The sequence below is a fragment of the Suillus subalutaceus genome (genome assembly GCF_016647625.1).
Source record: "Suillus subalutaceus strain FC151 chromosome Unknown DFJ58scaffold_350, whole genome shotgun sequence".
NCBI classification, from domain to species: Eukaryota; Fungi; Basidiomycota; class Agaricomycetes; order Boletales; family Suillaceae; genus Suillus; species Suillus subalutaceus.
The window spans coordinates 12,775-31,469 of record NW_024540599.1 but is presented as its reverse complement, the minus strand read 5'-3'; the positions used below and the strand labels follow the sequence as shown (position 1 = coordinate 31,469).

The 18,695-nt window shown below is 48.7% G+C and overlaps 6 protein-coding genes across 6 annotated transcripts; 2 read left to right on the top strand and 4 right to left on the bottom strand.

The window, feature by feature from the left end:
* Positions 1-317: 317 nt before the first annotated feature.
* On the bottom strand, positions 318-5,903 carry DFJ58DRAFT_848757 (uncharacterized protein; the record flags this gene model as incomplete). Its single annotated transcript, XM_041393676.1, is given in 22 exon segments — positions 318-881; positions 1,011-1,042; positions 1,246-1,270; positions 1,337-1,652; positions 1,883-2,136; positions 2,190-2,358; positions 2,397-2,521; positions 2,686-2,733; positions 2,779-3,030; positions 3,147-3,386; positions 3,406-3,457; positions 3,507-3,614; positions 3,691-3,746; positions 3,819-3,898; positions 4,060-4,260; positions 4,307-4,440; positions 4,644-4,777; positions 5,005-5,098; positions 5,194-5,297; positions 5,322-5,399; positions 5,586-5,639; positions 5,748-5,903. 22 exon segments carry the CDS (start codon positions 5,901-5,903, stop codon positions 318-320), a joined length of 3,276 nt encoding a protein of 1,091 aa, XP_041235163.1.
* A 2,772-nt stretch (positions 5,904-8,675) lies between these two features.
* Positions 8,676-11,587, bottom strand: DFJ58DRAFT_875726 (uncharacterized protein; the record flags this gene model as incomplete). Its single annotated transcript, XM_041394429.1, has 7 exons — positions 11,043-11,587; positions 10,945-10,988; positions 10,679-10,875; positions 10,555-10,628; positions 10,412-10,501; positions 8,965-9,161; positions 8,676-8,908 (listed from the first exon to the last, which is right to left on the bottom strand). The coding sequence occupies exons 1-7, from the start codon at positions 11,513-11,515 to the stop codon at positions 8,676-8,678; spliced, it is 1,308 nt and encodes a 435-aa protein (XP_041235162.1). The 5' UTR covers positions 11,516-11,587.
* Positions 11,588-11,697: 110 nt separating this feature from the next.
* DFJ58DRAFT_875721 (uncharacterized protein) lies at positions 11,698-12,267 on the bottom strand (the record flags this gene model as incomplete). Its single annotated transcript, XM_041394428.1, has 2 exons — positions 11,698-12,123; positions 12,174-12,267. The coding sequence occupies 2 exons, from the start codon at positions 12,265-12,267 to the stop codon at positions 11,840-11,842; spliced, it is 378 nt and encodes a 125-aa protein (XP_041235161.1). The 3' UTR covers positions 11,698-11,839.
* Positions 12,268-13,268: 1,001 nt separating this feature from the next.
* Positions 13,269-14,575, top strand: DFJ58DRAFT_875718 (uncharacterized protein; the record flags this gene model as incomplete). Its single annotated transcript, XM_041394427.1, has 5 exons — positions 13,269-13,343; positions 13,392-13,415; positions 13,500-13,806; positions 13,865-14,047; positions 14,115-14,575. Exons 1-5 carry the CDS (start codon positions 13,284-13,286, stop codon positions 14,573-14,575), a joined length of 1,035 nt encoding a protein of 344 aa, XP_041235160.1. The 5' UTR covers positions 13,269-13,283.
* Positions 14,576-16,492: 1,917 nt separating this feature from the next.
* Positions 16,493-17,333, top strand: DFJ58DRAFT_875714 (uncharacterized protein; the record flags this gene model as incomplete). The annotated part of the gene is made up of 5 exons (XM_041394426.1): positions 16,493-16,591; positions 16,636-16,713; positions 16,764-16,892; positions 16,945-17,145; positions 17,195-17,333. The coding sequence occupies exons 1-5, from the start codon at positions 16,503-16,505 to the stop codon at positions 17,331-17,333; spliced, it is 636 nt and encodes a 211-aa protein (XP_041235159.1). The 5' UTR covers positions 16,493-16,502.
* Positions 17,334-18,192: 859 nt separating this feature from the next.
* On the bottom strand, positions 18,193-18,589 carry DFJ58DRAFT_875713 (uncharacterized protein; the record flags this gene model as incomplete). Its single annotated transcript, XM_041394425.1, has 4 exons — positions 18,193-18,323; positions 18,370-18,445; positions 18,478-18,528; positions 18,578-18,589. 4 exons carry the CDS (start codon positions 18,587-18,589, stop codon positions 18,193-18,195), a joined length of 270 nt encoding a protein of 89 aa, XP_041235158.1.
* Between the last annotated feature and the right edge of the window lie 106 nt (positions 18,590-18,695).

Below are 18,695 nucleotides of genomic sequence, written 5' to 3'. Positions count from 1 at the left end.
ATCATCTCGTGCGTCTTCCTTGACGATTCGGCCTAAGTGCGATCATATGCGTACTCAGTATTCCTGATGTCTGACGATATTCTTCGAAAATGACTGAAGGTCCAGCTAAGAATTCTGCAGACCAAGCCGTCCACCTCCCGTTGTTGGAAGGGTTTCTTCGCAAAGCAGGCGACCGTCCTAAACCTCCTGCTGTTGGAAAGGTTTAGTTGAATTATTTTCTTCGTGAAGCAGCTCGAGTCGGTCGCTGGTTGTGACTTTCCCACACCACCGATGTATTGACCTTTAAGAGGTTATTCAGGCGCTGATCGAGAAAGAACTCAACGCACAGGTGGGTGGAAGCTCGGGTTATCAATAACTAGCCGGAATAATCTCGTCAGAGGGCCAAGGTCGACGTTGCGCTCTTGAGCGGAAGTGGTGATCAACCCAATGATGGTCAACGGGTCGAGGTTAAAGTTGAACGGAAGGACAAGCGACGTAATATTGGAATGTCCATTAGCATGGATTGGGTTTGAAGACATGTCAACATGATTGATAGCGCCAAGGGTCAGGTTGTGGTAGGTCGCGATTGCAGTGACTTCAAGCAGATTGATGCTGGCCGTGAACGGATTTGCCAAAGTGAAAGTCGTCGACGCCACACCAGTTTGAACGATATCAGTGGGAAATCCAAGGGAAGCACTGCCAATGAGGTTCTGGTGCAAAGCCGGGATAGTCACTGGTGACAAATTGATCTGCGCAAGAGCCGGTTCCAAAGAGCCGATCGAAGTGGAACTAGAGGTCCCCATGATGGTTGTTTGCGAATCGACGCCCTGAAGGTGGTTCCCGAGCATTGCTGCCGCTGTTTGCGCAGCTCCTTGAGGGGAGCGATGGACGTCTAACGGATACTACGAGTAAATGTCTACACTCAGAGAAAATGTAAATACCAGTAGGATAGGACGCGTTCTCAGGCTGGATGATCATGTTGCTCTGCAGATGGGAAGGTAAACGCCGAAACGGAGTGAAGTCATGAATACCCACCAAATCGGCAGAACCAATGACTTGGTTTCTATTGACAGCCGGTTAGTGTGTATTTCATAGGAATTTGAGAATATGCTCACTCAAACTGCAATGTAAACGAGACATCGCCAGTGCCCGAGAGCAAATGTCAATAGCAACAATCAAAGGTATGCTGCCGCCCACCAATTGTCAGGTTGCTACGAACGAGTAAAGATTTATATTGGACTCGTCTTCATAACAGATTTCACATACCTCGGGTTGAAAAGTGAAGCGTCCACTGTAATCAACAGGTATCCGAATATCCGTAATTGACGTCCAGATTGGCAACAGAGGCAGGTTTCACCTTGAGCCCTTGCAATCCCGTGATCGTAGATTGCACAGAAAATTCAATGTCCACAAGAGACAACATGCCAACGGCCGTAGACGCATCGGCGTTCGCAGTGCCCGACAGCGCCAACCCTTGCGAAGATCCTAGCGTCGTAGCAGCTATGAAATTCTGGAAAGTCTCATGCTGGTCAGAATACACAGCAAACGGATCATCGTTAAACGTCAAGTAAATGATACGATTCTGAACATCAGTCGTGCTGGGGCCCCGTGGGATCACCAGTTCAGCAAAAGATGCCCAGCAGTAATATTCTGCGCAAGCGCCGTGATATCGACTGGGAAAGCGAAAGGCAGCAGTGGTCAAATTACTGCCTGACATTGGATCGTATGCGGTGGCCTCGGTGAACATGAGAGACGACTGTTCGAGATCGATCGACTGGATGAGTTAAGCTTTCCTTTGTTCGGCAGCGATGTCACCACCCGAATGGTTTGTATACCTTCATTCAACTAAGTGACCTGTAGGTGTGATAAGCAGGCACCATTCTGATGACAACAGGTATCTCACATCGCTCGGGCCAGCACCAGCGCCATAACGGTGACCTGACTGTCCATGCCATGAATGTAGTTGTTGAAAATAGCGGAAACAGTCGCGAACCCTTCTAAAGAGTTCTGCGGAATGAGCCGACCAGCTGACCCGAGTGATGAGGTATAATTTGGCGCTAGCGTGACAGTCGAAGTTGAAGAGACCGGAGCTATCTCAATGCCGTTGGAATAGGTATTGAACGCAAGGGAGCTGAGTTCAATGCCAACTCGAGAAGGCTACAACGGAAGAGACTTGGATGAGGCATCAAGATTGAGCAACGAAAACCTACATTGATGACCTCTGAATTAATCGTCAAATGGATTCCGCCAGCAGGGTCGTTGAATGGGAGATCGAAGGAATCGATGACCACACCATTCTTAAGACCATTGACTCGGAAGCCCTTCAAGGCGACCGCTTTGGAAGGAAGAGAGATGCCGGATACTTCGATACCTTGGGGCCTGTCAATGATATGGCGCCGAGCTTCCGCGAAACTAACACACCAAGAGCACTATGTATCCGCCAAATGCTCGTAAGCGACAACGCAGTTGTACCCAGCATGAACGTACCAGTCAGGTTATCGCCAGAAATGACCGATTCAAACGATTCGTTATTTGGCATAACCTAGAGACGTTGAGAAAAAATATAATGTATTGGATGGTGTTTCTCCCCCTTGGTAAATAATCTGCGTTTGCGACTTCAAACGTAGTTTGCCCGTTGAGAGTAACTCCGACATCACCAATGTCATTAACGGTGGACCAGGTGTCCCAAGTGCAGGAGCTACGCACCAAGGGTCCTATCGGCCCTTTCCACAGCTTAGTCAGCACGTAATTGAGCTACAAAGCAATCGATATCAATTACCCCATGACGCTGCCACTGACGACCTTCTGGACGATAGGTTTCGCCAAGATGAGCAGGATTAAGTTGAGGCTGCTGTCCGCAGAAATAGGGACATCAGTCTGAGTATAACTGAGTACTAGTGTCGTCGCGTAGTTCCCTGCAACAGTACTGCTGTGAGTAATCGAAAGCAAATGTACGGCAAAATTCGAACCAATCGTTAGCTGTGAAGATAGTTGTATGTCACTCCTCAACTGCTTGAACACTTGGTCAACAAAATTCGGCAGATTGAATCCCTTGAACAGTTGATTTAGTATCAGAAGCGAAAAGAAATTTGTAGAATTGACGTGTATATGTTAGCTCTCCGTTGCTGCTGAGGAACTGGCTTGGAGTCCGCCGTCGTGACAGTTACATACTGATAATCCCCAAGAACTACAATGTCATCCAGTTGCGTGGAATCTAAACCTGCCTGCACGGCAAGCACGCGAGTCAGTGTGAAGAGCGTTGGCGGATCGTAGTTCATGGTCATGTCGAGAACGGGAGACTTCGCAGTTGATTTCCCTGCAGACTTGAAATTCGTGGCAGTATTGATGGAACCAAGGTACAAGCCATGCGACATGACGTTAGATGAGATACTGGTGATTGTCGAGCCCTGCAGCGAAAGGATTAACGAGCGCTACGGCGACCTGACTGATGTTGTTTGTAACAAAAGTGGTAGAAGGACTGTTCAATCGTTTAACAGGTTGGTCCGAAAACAAGCAACCCAACTTACTCTCCAAAGAACCCGTTGACAAAAGACTGGAGTTGAGTGCCAGGGAGCGTGGCGGTGATGTTCATACTTTCAAAGGCCTCCAGGAGAGAAGCGACCTGTGTACTCCCACTGTAGCCCACGATATTAAGCTCCACGTCTGGCAACTAATTATTCCCTCTCTTGAAGGAAAAGATTCAAGATATACCTTGACCGCCAACAAACTGGCTGAGTGTTTGCAGTCCCTTCGGGTGAGTTGTTAGGCTGTAAACATGGTGAATTGAGAAGTGGTGGGCAGAGGCAGTAGACAGCCGTACATCGAAAGCAGATGTGGACCGAGTTATTCCCCATGCTCATTGTTAAGTTGGGCATCAGTGCCGTTCCGAAGATTGCACCACCGCGTTGCAGCTGGAGTTCTGTGACAAGAAGTATATCAATTTCAAATTCTTACACTACTAATCGACTGCCACCACTAATGTAGGTCGCCAAGTAGCCGAGATCAAGATTGGAAGGGTTATAGATGAACGCCAGGGATGAAGTCAGCTACGATTTGACAACATCTAAGAAGCCTTCTTACCATCGATGCTAAAATTAAGGGCTTGCTGGGTCCCTCCCATAAGGTCGACAGCCCCAATGGTGGTATACCCCTTCGGACCTTGCAGGCCATTGAGACTGGTCGACCCGTTGACCTTGATAGGGTCGAGAGTAATTTGACCGATGCTCGTGTTCGTGACCGCGCGAGAATTGCCAACCAGCAGAAAGTCAGTCGTGGTAGAATCTGTAAGCTCCATATCGACAAAATATACTGAATGCGGCGAAACTACCATGCTCTGGATCTGCGGCATTCAAAACACTGTTTAAAATGGTGATGTTAATGGTGCCCTCGGTGTCTGTCGGGCTCGGCACAGTGATTTGAAGACGTTGGTGCACCCAGGCGCTGGCGGCGGCAAGATGGTTACTGGCGAATTACAAATGTAGTGGGTGATCATACCGTATTCAACCCGCTGCATTCGAACCGTTTTTGACAAATTATGAGCTCATTCTGCAATTCTGGTCGATAGACAAGCCAACCCAAAAGGCAACCCTGTTGCGCTCAAGTCAAATATGATGGACAACAACCGCTTTCACACAATTGACGCATCGTCGCGCGAATTGAGTTACTGTCCGTTCGCGGGGTCCATGTCGTCTCTGAAGTGAATGCAAGCGCCATGCTCCCTATCTGGATAGACCGAATTGGGTTGATCGGTGTGGTTGACTTGAAGGGCACCGTGAACTGAAGGCTTTCCAAACCCTGGCTAAGTCAAGATATCTGCGAACCATCAGGCTGCAATGTTGACTTGCCCACTGCAATGACAGGCGAACTTTCGAAATTGAATGTGATTGGTGAAAAGCTGCGAGACCGTCGCAAGGTTAGCAGGCGTCGTCTGGGGTACCAAAATACCGTTCAACGTGATGTTATTACGACCAGGGGACCTTAAGCAGTTGATAGATCTGAATCGAGAATTTAGAACATAGGACCTACAATAGTGGTATTGAACCCCGTTCCAGTACCAAGATAAACATTTTGGTAGAACGCAAGGTCAAAAACTACTGTTCCCAGCTCCAGTGCGAAAGGGCTATACAAAGTGATCGGGGTCAGAATGCAATGAAGGCTCTAGGTTGAAGAATACCTTGTTATTGTTCAACTGCGTAACCGCCACAAAATCAATACCTCCCCCAGGAATTGTCGCTGGGTAATTGCATGTCCCTCGAGAATGACATTGCCGTCAAAATCATTCGCGCCTTAACAAGACTCCTTGTCAGTTGCACCAAAATCTACGTGAATATAAAATACTGCACCATTGATGGTCGCCACTTATTGAATGAAATACCATGCGGGGTGGGGAACTTCATCGCCTGGACATTCAGATTGGAACTCTGTAATTTCCAAGTAAAATTTTGTGAAGTAATCATTGAGCTCGTGAAGCGGGCCGAAGGCGTTTTGATCCGCGAGTGTAGAAGGTCGTGGGTATCATTGATCGTTGCCCGTTTATTGGAAGCATACAGGATCGAAGCGACATATAGCCGGAGGTTACTTCAACACTGGCCATTCATCCAGCTCACGTTTACTGGCTGCGAGAAGACCGCTGCGGCGGAGAAAATACCAGTATGAGATACCTGAAACCAACGGTCAACAGATACGATCACAATACAACGCCTAGCATTGCCAAAGTGAAGCCGCATGATAAGTGAGCGCGTTTACTGTGCATCGCAATGCACGCTTACGACGTATTTGAAGGGAACGGTATTGCCGCCTGTTGGATATCCAACGTGGATTGGTTTGATTACATACTGAACAGTTGTGCGGAGCACGGGGAACAGAATGATGAAGAGCGACGCGATTCCCAAACAGCACCAACGATCGAAATGATTATACACCATCTTCGTTTGTATAGAGGAAGTCTAGGGGCAACAATGGGTACTGCCGTTTGCATCTGTATCCGACTCTAGCTGAGCACCGGCAGAGTCAGTTCCTGCAATTGGGGCAGCATGACCTGTGATTGCAGAGTTATGCCCGACCAAGTTATAGACTGACGAGCGCTACATTACCCTCTCAGCGACAAGGTTGACCGACCACCAAGAGTATATGCCTCTCCCCGTTGAGGGTAATTCCTCCATCTGTCGAAGGAATGTCGCAATGCCAAAGGCAAAAGGATGGGTAACTTAAAGACAATGATGAGCTAAAAGACGCGAAATCGGACACGCGGGATGTTGGGAACCCCAGACTGGTCATAGTTGCTTGAAAAACACAGCCGACGACAGGACTTTCGAGAAAAAGAGCATTACAGATCTGGAATAAAACTTCGCAGGGCGTTTTGTCCAGATCGTCTACCCTGTAAATCACGACATGGAGCCGTTGCAAATATTGACACGAAGGTGTTGAAACAAAGTCACTCCGCAGCTGGGTTGATCTCTGCCAAACAGAGACTATACGCGGATCATTGACGCGCGACGGAGGAAAAGGATCTTGATTGGCTATGCTTTCCCGGACCACATTAAATTTATCGAATGTCGTCACCTTGATGGACAACTGACCTGTATTGAATTGACAGCTAAGTCTGACAACCGAGCTCAGCATAAGCAGTCAAGGTGGGCTGGCCGCTGTTGCATTCACTCACAATCTAACTTAGGACAACAAGTTTCCTCGCAGATTCCAGTCCAAATACTTCAAGCTGACGCATGCTTAATGGGATGGCCGAAGGGCCGTAGGAAACAACGGTACTTCCGATCGAGGTTGTAACTAGGAACGTTGAACCTTATCGTGGATCGTGAACGGCGAAACAAATGACGCGGGTGCTCAAAAGTTCGATCTGGGTACAATTGTAACTTGAATGTTGGTGAATAGTGATATGTATATACGCACTGTCATGTGGCGCGCGGACGCCTGAACTAGTCGCTTTAAATTTCAGCTTTCTGAGATTATACCAGGGAGGCTTGAAGGCGTTATCTGCCAGTGGTCAAATGAAATTTTGTAACGGTATTGGTTCAAGTTATTGGCACATGATGTACATGGGTGCGATCATCGCCGGTCTTGACTCTATAATAGTAGTAGGTTCAATGGTCGCCTCCGACTAGTCGGTGAGTTCCGTTTCAGTGGCATGACCTTCCTAAGTAGTAGCTAGGATTCACACGGTAAATGACGTACCGGTACCGAATCAAATTGTTTGAAGTGCTCTCATCATCATCCAAACGGCAATATGAAAACCTAGTCCAATCACTTCGCTTGTCTTACCATCGTACGCGATTATATTGTGCGCTCCTTGAATTTGAACGGCCCGACCTCTACGTATCAAATGCTCCGCATTTTTCAATTTGTAGTCTTTGCGGGGCAGAAACCTGACGACTTTCCAATTGCCACAGCGACCGGGCCACTTGTACACACTATGAAATTGGAAGGAGGTTAATTGTCATTTTATAAATGATCTGGTGACTCGTTCACGAAGCTCGTGATCACTTCAATAATCAATCATATAAAACAGACGGCTGCCGCAGACTGCACATTGATAAGGTGTACAAAGCGTTCATCGATGAGTCCGCATCTGGGGCTCCCTCAAATTTTCTGGTATCCTCAGTGGGAGTTCCACGTATACACAGTTTCGCCTCTGTTGGCCTGGATTCACCTGCCGAACGTGCCCAGTTTTTGCTGTTATCTACGCTACGCCCCAGGACCATAGTGAGCCTCCTTATTGTCACGGTCGTATTTGAAACAAGGAACGGAAATCATTAATATTTGCCAGTTACGTTCATATGATTGTATCTACAATTGCAGCGGTGAGGTTCTCGGGTGATTATTCTGCGCGATGTTCACGGATTATAGCCGCCGATCCAACAAACATCTTTGCGAAAGGCTTCTTCATCATCGAGCGTTCGATTTGGATACTCATGGTGCAAAAACCTGCAAAAACACGCCCAGCCGCGGCTCCCGGTCTACACATCAAACCAGACTTGAACGTACCACATGGCTATCGATATGCAGCTATTATTATCTTAGGACATGAGCGTCATTGCGATCCTTCGAACTTCCTATGCCGCAAGTACAAGGCAACTTCGTATCCAAGCGCTCAACTATGCCTATTTCACCATCACTGCCATTTAGTACAATTCGTTGCTTTACTTCGCGAGAGAACGTGCATCTCAATCGCCACCGCATTCACGTTCGCTGTATTGGTTCTCAGAATTCATTGAACCTAGTTCATCTTGAGCCACGCAGGCCACGGCCCCAGTGGTCCTCGCCACCGCATTCGCATATGGAGAGCATTGTACTGGAATACGTACATAGCATAAATCCATGTGTGACGTATTAATGGCAAGGGCAAAGGAAATTTTCATAATCGGATGAGCATAAAGTTGTCGAAAGGGTAAAGTCAAGTAGCTTCTACATCGTGCTTGATCATATCAGCCAACCGTTTTGCGACTTCTCGAGAAATAACGCAACGCTTAGTGAGATGAGTGACAAGATCCTTCCTTCTCAGGCACGAATTCCCCTGAAGTAACTCCTTCAGCTTATGTGTCAACGACGTGGACAGATTAATATTATCCCCTCCTAACCAAGCTTGCTTCTGCTCGTTTGCAGTAAAATTTTCAACCAGGTTACGGATCCCGATCGTGACGCGCGATTCTTCATAAAGGTCTTTGCGTCTGCCGTCCAATCTATTAGCGGCGGCGATGCACGCAGTGACCAACGACCTTTATCTGATAGTTGTCGAATGCGCCCTTGTTTCTCTCCCACCAATCCTCCATCCTCTTCTCTCTTTCAAGATTAGTGGTCGCAAGGACAATGGGAATCTTCTTCTCGCAGAGGAATTCGTGAAAGAGCCTGTAATTGCTCTGCAGCGTAGCGGTAACTCTGCCGGCTCGAACGCAGAATAAAAGCAAATCAATGCCGCCTTGTTTATCCAATTGTTTGATGAGCCGATAGGCGTTCTCGACAAACTCGAGGTACTTTTGATTCCCAGTTGCGGTGCCTCGAGTCCAACGGTATCAAAGACTTTGTAAGATGTATCGCCGAAGCCGATGTTATACTCTCGCCAGTGCATCGTACAGCGTTGCATGTCAGGAGATGTACGCGCCACCTCCTTTCCCGCTAAGAGGTTGATGAGTGAGCTTTTTCCTGCTCCCGTATCCTGATGCTTGAACCTCCTAATCAAATTAGACAAGTATGGTACGAAGAGCGTCTGAAGGCTGTGCACCTTGCACCCATTTTAGGATGGATAGGATATTCTTTAATTCTCAGACGCGGGGTCTTAGGGCGTTAGGGCGTAAGGACACCCCAGAAGTCTTGTCATCCAAGTTGATGATTTCTGAACATTGCAGCATACGGCGTCGCACGTCAGGCGCTGTGGGCGCTACCTCCTCTCCCGACATGAAGTTGACGAGTGAGCTTTCGCCTGCTCCCGACTGACGCAACAATACGATATTTATACACTTGATCGTACTAGTCAAATTAGACAACTATGGTACGAAGTACATGTGAAGGGTACGCGCCTTGCAATCATTTTGGGAGGGATAGGGAATCCTCTGATTCTCAGATGCGGGTCCTCAAGGCGTAAGAACGCCCTAATATGGAGTAAATCTCTCAAAGACAAAAATCTTGACTTTTTTTTTTCGAAAAAAAAGAACGCCCTAGAAATTCTGCCGTCCAAGCTGACAGTTTCTAAACTTTGCAACATACGGCGTCGCACGTCAGGACCTGTAGGGGCTACCTCCTTTCTCGTCATCAGGTTGACGAGTGACCTTTTGCCTGTTCCCGTCTGCCACAAGAGCGCGATAATTTTGTGCTTGTTCCTAGTCAAGTTAGACAACTACGATACGGAGAGCATCTGAGGACTACGCACCTTACACCAATGTTTGGAGGGATATGGTATTCTCTGATGCTCAGATGCAGGTCTTCAAGACGTGAAAACACCATAGAATTCTTGTTATCCGAGTCGAATATTGAATATGGCGTTGAATGTTAGGTGTGGATGCTACCCCCTCTCCCGTCATGAGGTTGATGAGTGACCTTTGCCTGCTCCCGTCTGCCAAAAGAGCACGACAAGCTCGTACTTGTCTCTACTGTTCAAATTAGACAAACTATGGTACGAAGAGCATCTGAAGACTACGCACCTTGCACACATTCTGGGAGGGATAAGGCACTCTATCATGCCCAGATGTCGGTCCTCGAGTCGAATCGTTTCGACGGAAATCTCGTCATCCAAGTCGACGGTCTCTGTACACTGCAATAGACGACATCGCATGTCAGGAGCTGTGTGCGCTACCTTCTCTCTCGCCATCATGTTGACGAGTAAGCTTTTGCTCACTCCAGTCTACCAAAAGAGCATCATAATTGTATGCTTATTCCTACTGATAAAATCAAACTGCGGTACAGGGGACGCCTGAAGACTACGCACCTTGCATACATGTTGGGAGGGACAAGGAACATTGTGATTCCCATATGCAGGTCGAGTTGACGAAAGAACACAATACTTGGGATCTTGTTCCTACCAATCAAATTAGACGAATTTGGTACGAAGAGAATCTGAAGACTATGCACCCTGTAATCGTTTGGGGAGGGATAATGGCGTATCCTCTAATTCTCAAACACGGGTCCACGAGGCGTAAGAAGTCCTGTCATCGAAGTGGACAGTTTCTGACCATTGCAGCACACGGCGTCGCACGTCAGGTGCTGTGCGCGCTACCACATCTCCCTCCATGAGGTTGACAAGAGAACCATTACTTGCTGCTGTCTTCCCAGCGAGTACGATATCATTATTCCGATTCATCAATGTCGGTTCTCTGATTCTCAGGTGCGGGTCCTCGAGTGGAATGTTTTTTTCGAGCGCCTCGGAAGTTTCGTCATCTGAGTTGACAATCTCTGAGCATTGCAGCATACGGCGTCCTATGTCAGCTACCCCGCCTCCCACTACTAAGTTGCCGCGCGAACCATCGCTTGCCGCTTTCTCCCCCACGAGTACGACTCCATTGTCCCTACTCATTAATGTTGGCAAAGCACGACACAAGGAACTTCTGAAGACTACGCACCCATCATCGATGTCGGGAGTGATAGGGCACTCTTTGATTCCAACATGCGGGTCCTCGACTCGAATGGTTTTGATCGCCTCGCATGTCTCGTCATCGGAGTCGACAGTCTCTGAACATTGCAACATGCAATGTTGCACGTCGCGATCGGGAGCTATGGGCGCTGCTTCATCTCCTGCCATGAGGTTTACGTGTGAACCAACGCTCGCGGCTGTCTCCCCAGCGAGTATGATACTTTGATCCTCGTTCCTACTCATCAATGTTGGTAAAATAGGGCACAAGGAGCACCTGATGACTACGCATCTCGCGCGCATTTCGGGAGGGATCGAGTGCTCTTTGATTTCCAGATGCGGGTCTTCAAATCGAATGGTTTCGAATGCCTTTGAAATCTCGTCATACAGGTCGACAGTCTCTATATACTGCAGCGTACAGAGTTGCAAGTCGGGAGCTGTGGGCGCTACCTCCTGTGCCACCATGAGGTTAGCGAGTGAACCAGCGCTTGCCGCTGTCTCCTCAGCAAGTACGATATATTTATGTTTTTTTCCTGTTCATCATGTTGGTAAGATATGTGTACGAGTATCCCAAAACTACGTACCTTGTGGTCATTGTTGATACCTGCTGGATAGCGCCATGTAGCCATCGGCCGACATCTAAGTGTGGAGTTTGAACTCTTTCCGACAGGTGATACTGCTCGATAAGTCGACAGACGGAATGGCATGACTGTTTGTGGCGCCGCTTGAGCTTATCCCCTGCATATTTATCGATAGTCACCGTGGTGACACATGCGTGACCAGTAAAGGTCATCCCGAAGTCTGAGATGGATCGCTCGTTATCACTCCACCATTCTTCCATTTCTCTCCTTTGTCTTCTAAACTCCTGGCGACAAGAACGATTGGAACTCTCTCCTTCACTTCGGAGCGGACTAAAACGTAGTTGCAGCAGAGCGCCTTCGTCACTCTCACACCCCGCACGCAGTACATGAGGAGATGAATACCAGTTTGCTTCATAAGATCTCGAAGGAGCTTCTTCAGAATTCCTCGAGCGTCCTTATCGGGGGAATTTCCTTCAGGGCCCTCACCAAGACCTGTAATCCAGTTCAGTAACGAACGCCAAAGAGCGGCGAACTGCACTAACCGACTGTATCGAAAAGCTTTACCTTCAAGGTCTCGTTCCGAATTAAAACATCGTACACATGAGGACCTCTCATCCAGTGCCAAGTATCCAGCATATGGAATCTACAAGGACCACATGTCCCTCGAATTCAACAGTGCGCCAACAGGTCCAAGACAGAATAAGCTCCTCTGGAATGCGTCAATGAGCTGGATGCACTTTGAAAGTTCGTCATCCATAAGTAAACTTACCTCTTGAAAAATGCTTCATTGTTATTACGGCTACCACTATATTGGTAACAGCGATAGCCAGAAAGGCGACGATGAGAATTATCAGCACCATTCTGGAATGCTGATACATGGCGTGCAACTGAGTGATCACAATGACTAGCATGATGTTTGAGCCAAGTCAATATCACTGAGTATTGCAGCTGCATATCTCACCCTCCAGCATTGTAATCACGACCACACCTATCAAATCTAGCGCGATGTTCATAATCTGGCCTGAAAAATCTAGTTAGCGCTTGACCTCAGACGATCACATACTTGTAGCAGACTCACAGGAAGGTAGATGCAGAAATCTGGCTGTACGGGAGGATGTATTGTGAAGAGAAGCAGTACCAGTGGTGTCGTCATAAGCAAGACCATTAAGTGGGTGGGATTATCACTTATAGAGGCGGCGGCGGCGTCATCTGAAAACGCCTGAATATCACATACTCATGATGAGTGCACCAGTGAGGCGCGAGCGCAGCGGAGCGTGGTCTGAAGCGGACCTTCTATATTTGGAATCAACTTATGTATATTTATTTGTGGACGCGCGCAAAAGCTAAAGTTATAATTAATTACTACCTTCATGACAGCGAGCCACCAACTTTGAACTCTATTTACCGGACTTTTGCACACATGTGCATCCGCAGGACTGCCATAGTACTAGGTGCGCGCCGCCCTAGGGTGAATCGCCCTCCCCGACTCAGAACATTATTTCTCATCAAGTCAATCCTAAGAACGGAAAGTCTGCTAGTTAAAATTTAAAGTTCAAGTTGCGATCGAACAGGCACAACAAAGCACTTGGTACGAAATCGTGGCATGCAGTGGCTTGGTGATGAGCTTTGCCGATGACTTGTTCTGAAGCGTTATGGTGCTATCGATTACGACTGGGGTATCAAGCTTCAAGAGTGGAAGCTTCTACTATTTTGTGATTATTTCGCACATCCAGAAAGTACGACAGCTGATGTTTTACTAGACCAAAAGGGGAACATCTCATACTGTGCGTCCGACCTCCATGCTGGGGGCAGGCAACCTTCGCTAATGAAGTTATGTACTGACATCCTTGCCTTCCAGATTCCCTCAGGCGGGTGACGGCGCTTGGACTTACGGTGGTCTCACCTCGCCAGCAGCTTCAACTTCTTCTCTAACGACTTCGTCCACCGCGACATCCTCTACCTTCACCCTAACGTCCTCTGCGACACCTACTTCCTCTTTACCATCGTATCATTTACATCTGCCTCATTTGTCTCTGCCTCCACATCCCCTTCCTTTTCCACCTCTACCACATCAAATCACTCTTCGAACGCAATTGCCTTATCTAAATGAGCCCTCATCGGTATTATCATCGGTGCTATCATCTTTTCCATCATCTTGCCTCTGTTTTTCATCTGGTTAGTCCGCTGGAACTCCTGTCGACGACACTCCAAAGCCATCACACCTAATGAACAGGATGGAATATTCTTACCCCAGATGCAACCGGCGAGGAGGAGAACCGTCCAGCTGGTCTGGGCTCTCCTCGTAACAGCGGTGATGACGAAGCAGATTCTTTCCTCCGTCGCAGCACCGCTGGACCAGGGGTCCCAAGGGCAGGAGCTACGCACCAAGATTCCTATTGGCCCTTTCCACAGATTAGTCAGCACGCAGACTAGGTTTCACCATCCATCATCATCTCAGCTTGTCTGCCTTGCTCTGGGCTTAGGCCGCTGGCCCTGCTCCACCGCTACTGATCCTGAACGACATCCACGTCCAGTATCTTCTCTTTCCCCCGGTGCTGCGCCACCTCGTATTGTAAGAAGCGCTAGCCCCGATCGAACAAAATTCTCCCAGGCTCCCGCAGACTATGGCGTCGTCCTGCCTGGCCCTGGACACTTTGGACGGGCGTACAGTGGTGATGGCATCCCTGCCCACACCAACAGCGAAATGCTAGGCCGCATCATGTTTCCTGGCGAGCTCCTCCGCATTGGAGATGAGGAAGAAACTAGAAGACATACCCCGATCACACATGTACAACTCAAGTCATCCCTCTCTGCCCGAGCACATCGCGCCCCTACTTCCACCCCCACCTTTTCGAGGGCCACTGTCACCCGCCAAACCTTCAGACCGACCGCTCCATACTTAATGAAAAGGAAAAATCCGTCCGCAGTGCTTCTTACCCAATGAGTGACCTGGAGGACTCAAAGTCTTCACTGCTCGCCGCGTACGCGCCCAGGAGCTCGGTTCATGCTGCCCGCAAGATGACGACTCCATGAATACCCAGCTGTCGTAAGACCCGACAGCTGGCGTAACTCCTATCGTCTGCGAAGGGGCTGGTTTGGACCCTCGTCATCTCGCAGCGGATCAAACTAACGCAGGAGATTAGATAAAGACACCGTGGCAGTCCAATCTTTGCTCGACCAAAGGCTTGGTGTAGGCTATACCCCTGCAGGAGAACGCCCGATGTCGAGCGCGAGTGCTAAGATCGCAGTATCCGGGAACACAGTGTACCATGACCCGGTCTGTCGTATGGACACCCCAGTTTCCCTTCCTTCCAGGGCAATCACGCCTGCGAGTCAGAGGGGAAGCGCTGTGCCTGCAATGGACTTTGCACTTCCAATGCTGAGTGGAGCACCACCAGCATACGATGATCCATATACGCGGTAGAGGTCCCAACCAGTTGTCTCCCAAATGACGACCACTCACTAACACTAGTTGCGGCTCACCGAATGCCAAGATGGAGTGGAAGTCTGCTCAGCTTGACGTCTCCTATCCTCCAGATCTTGTCATAAAAAACAATCTGGACGCGGATCCTGATTTCGCAAACAGTTTCGCTCGTTGCGCCAGGTGGTATGGTTTTTTTCACAGGTATCTGTCATTCAGGCTTCCTCGTTAACAATCTCGTTATAGAATGGATGCGTTTCGATGTTTGACCTCGGAGATTCAGACGAATTGGATTCTCAACAGTCATCAGTGCTCTCGCCGCAGAATATCGCCTTCAAGTATAGTCGCGCCTCAGAGCTTGCGATTGCGTTCATTCAAACTGGCGAGCAAGAGGAGCAGTTTGGCTAGGAGCAAGCATTTCGTATATGCATAACAGGCGCGTAGGACTTTGCGATGGCAAGTTGTTGAGATGATGTACGGCGTGATAGGTGGGTCGCTTTTTTTCGCTTTTTTGCCGTTGGCTTTCTATGTCGTCACGGATTTTTGGTTTGCATCAACTCGCTGCATTGGGCCTTGTACCGAGTGTTCCCTTTGCAACTCTCACATTTATTTTTCTTCTTCCCCTTTGCATGCAGATACGCATCTTTCCTGTGAACGCGGAGGCTCATCCTCCCCACTCATCCACCACCTGCGCGTCCGTCTCCCGTCTCTTCGGCGCCGTCTTGGATGCCTGGAAGGTATCTGCCTTCACTTTCTCGTGTGCGCCTTTCTGAAATATGCTATGAGCTGCAGATGTATGGGTGGGGATTGAGCATGAGCCGTGGCTGTTTGGCGCCCGCTGCCATGGAGTAGATATACAGGTTCGCATCTAGAAACGATTACTGGTTGCTACATCACTATTTGTCGCAGTGCTAAATTGACTGTTCAGGAATCTAAAATCATCACCCTTCAGGGACCTTGTGGTTGCGCATGCGAGTAAGTAGTGAGTAGTGAGCGGTGTTGTGGTATGTTGTGTTACGTGGTTGTTTGATGGTATTAGGTTTTAGACTTTTATCTACCGTGGACTGCCGATCAGTCAAGCCAGGTCAAGCCTACCAATACATTTCGCCCCGATCACGATGGAGCGCCCATCGTCAAAGAAGCGCGCAACAAGTTCTACCATCGCAATTGCAAACGCGCGCAGCCGACAAAAGGAAAAAACGCAAACAGCCATCTGGGTGGAAGGAGCCGGAAATCATTGATTCCTCAATTTATAATAGCGACGATGACACCCTTGCAAAGGCGAGATCTTGCTGATATCGCTCCCAAACTTGCCTTGCGTACTTATCCTCTTAGAAACCCAGACTTGGATCCGAGGATAACAGAACACCAGCGCCAGCGCCGTGCAGAGCTGTCGAGAACACGCAGAAGTCGAATCTAGCATCCGATGATCTCAGGAACCTCGTGCACGATGAGTCAGACTTCCTCCCTAGTAATTGACCTGAAAGGCGGACCCAGCGGTCACATTGTAGACACAGATCTACCTACTCAATACTCCTCGTACGCGTCTCCTACGTCGTGTTTGCCTCACTGACATTATACAGCATTCCGAATGATTATGTCGAGCACGACGAAGTGCCTGTATCAGGCACCAAGATTTGGCGTGCAGAGGAAACTATCATGTACGGGAGGCGGAGAGTGAGGCGACGCTCAAATTGGGATCTTATTCCAGTGCCGCCGAGAGTCTCGGGCGATCGGAGAGCGCCATGGTGTCGAACGCTGATGGCCGATCAGATGTCGATACTGACAGCAATATCTCATCTCTGCCATCTACTTACGCTGGGCGCCAGCTGTCTCCATGGTAAGTGACGACCCCGTTCAAGTTTAAGCTCCTTACAATACACCTTTTTCAGCGACTCGGGCGTTCCGCAGGATGCGGGAATCAATTACATTCAGTCTGCATGCGAGCATCAGTTCTCAGAGATCAACGTAGCTTTAGCGACTCTCGTGCAGACCTCGAGCCATCGCTCGATTGAGAAAAGAGTTCAGAGTTCTCTGGTTACTATACAAGGAGGTCAAGATGTGGCGACAGGCCAACCTTGTCAACGCTCTTCGTATGTAGTCCCTATGCTGTTTATTTTTTCCTCGACTAAGCTTATCCAGTGCTGCGAAACTTGACAGCAACGAACTGGCAGAGTGTGCGCAGCAGGCTGTGGAGGGCGGAGGAGGCCGTCATGAACTGGAAAGCGAGTTTAAGCTCAGCTCCACAGCGCATTGTCATTCTGTCAGGTTTGCCGAATGATCCGCGTCGGGGACTGTGTGTCGTGCATTCTGAGGCTTATATTGGAATAAACTTCTTGCAGAGAACCCAGCGTTCCGCAGGATCCGGCAACCAATCACGTCCAGTCCGAACGCGAACACCACATTACATAATGAATGAATGAATGTGTGATGGATCGCGATCCATAGCCAGTAGAAACTGCTTATCGCCAGGCCTGGTGAGATATGGATAAAAGTTCTGTGTGTAGTCAATATAGTGAGATCGAGTACGTAGATAATGAAAACAATGTTGCAATCACATTGTTTTGCGTCCGTAACATACGGGCAGATGCCTATTGTTGGAGTATAATCGTTTGCTCGTCGTTTGCCACGGCTGCTCAAGCGCTCACTGTGAGTGGCCTGCAATGCAATGACAGAAGGGAGCAGTCTCTTCATTTGGGGTGGAAGCTGCGAGTAGTGTTCGGCGTACGAGTTTCGTGAGATGCGAGTCCCACCAACCTCAAACGCTCTATCGATAGTTCGCTCAGTAGTGACGACTGCCACCCTGTGAACGTTTACACCATCATGATGTTCTCGTGCACGAGTCAATGCTAATCGACGTTCGTTAATGTCCGCAGTCAGTTCGAGCGAAGTCAAGAACATCTCCTAGTGCGCCGACATACATGGCTAGTTGGCCTGTAGCCTGAGAGGGAGATTAGTGCGGAACAAAACGACCAAGGAGAAACTCTCATTTCCAAAACTTGTAGGTAAGCCTCGAGAATGACTTGCGGCAGAACTGGAATGTCGATCATCCATAAATAAAGGCACAGGTGAGCGAAAAAACGTGTCATCATAGGGTATCTGCTGCTTTGTTAGAGAATGACAAATGCATGTTGTTCAACTTACTCTGACGATTCAGGATCGAAGCGTTCATCCCTGAGTCCAGCTGCAAAGGTTTCTAGCAATGAACTTGTCCGATCGAGGATGATGGCCAGCTGAGAGACATGGAATGCATGGTCTGCGGTGGGACTAACTGACGGTCAGCACGCGGAAAATACACACATGCATATAGGCCGTACCCGTTCTCCACCCTTGTGTTTCCAACGTAGATGTCGCTTCCCTCTCCCGCTCTTCTTCCTCAGCCGCGCCTTCCTCCTGAGATGGCGGTGAAGGCAAATTTCTAATACTGCCAGGCCGCCATCCCAGAAGCCACCACCCAGTTTAATCAGCTCTGCGGTCTGTTTCTAATCGATTAGGATACTGATGTGTGCGCGTAGATGTTCTTACCATATTCGACATGTAGACTTCAGGACGCTGAATGTTTGAGGGCCGAGCACAAGAGCTGCAGAAAGAATGCACTCTGGATCGGGGAGGTTGGGCTTTGAAGGACACGTTTACAAGTTGG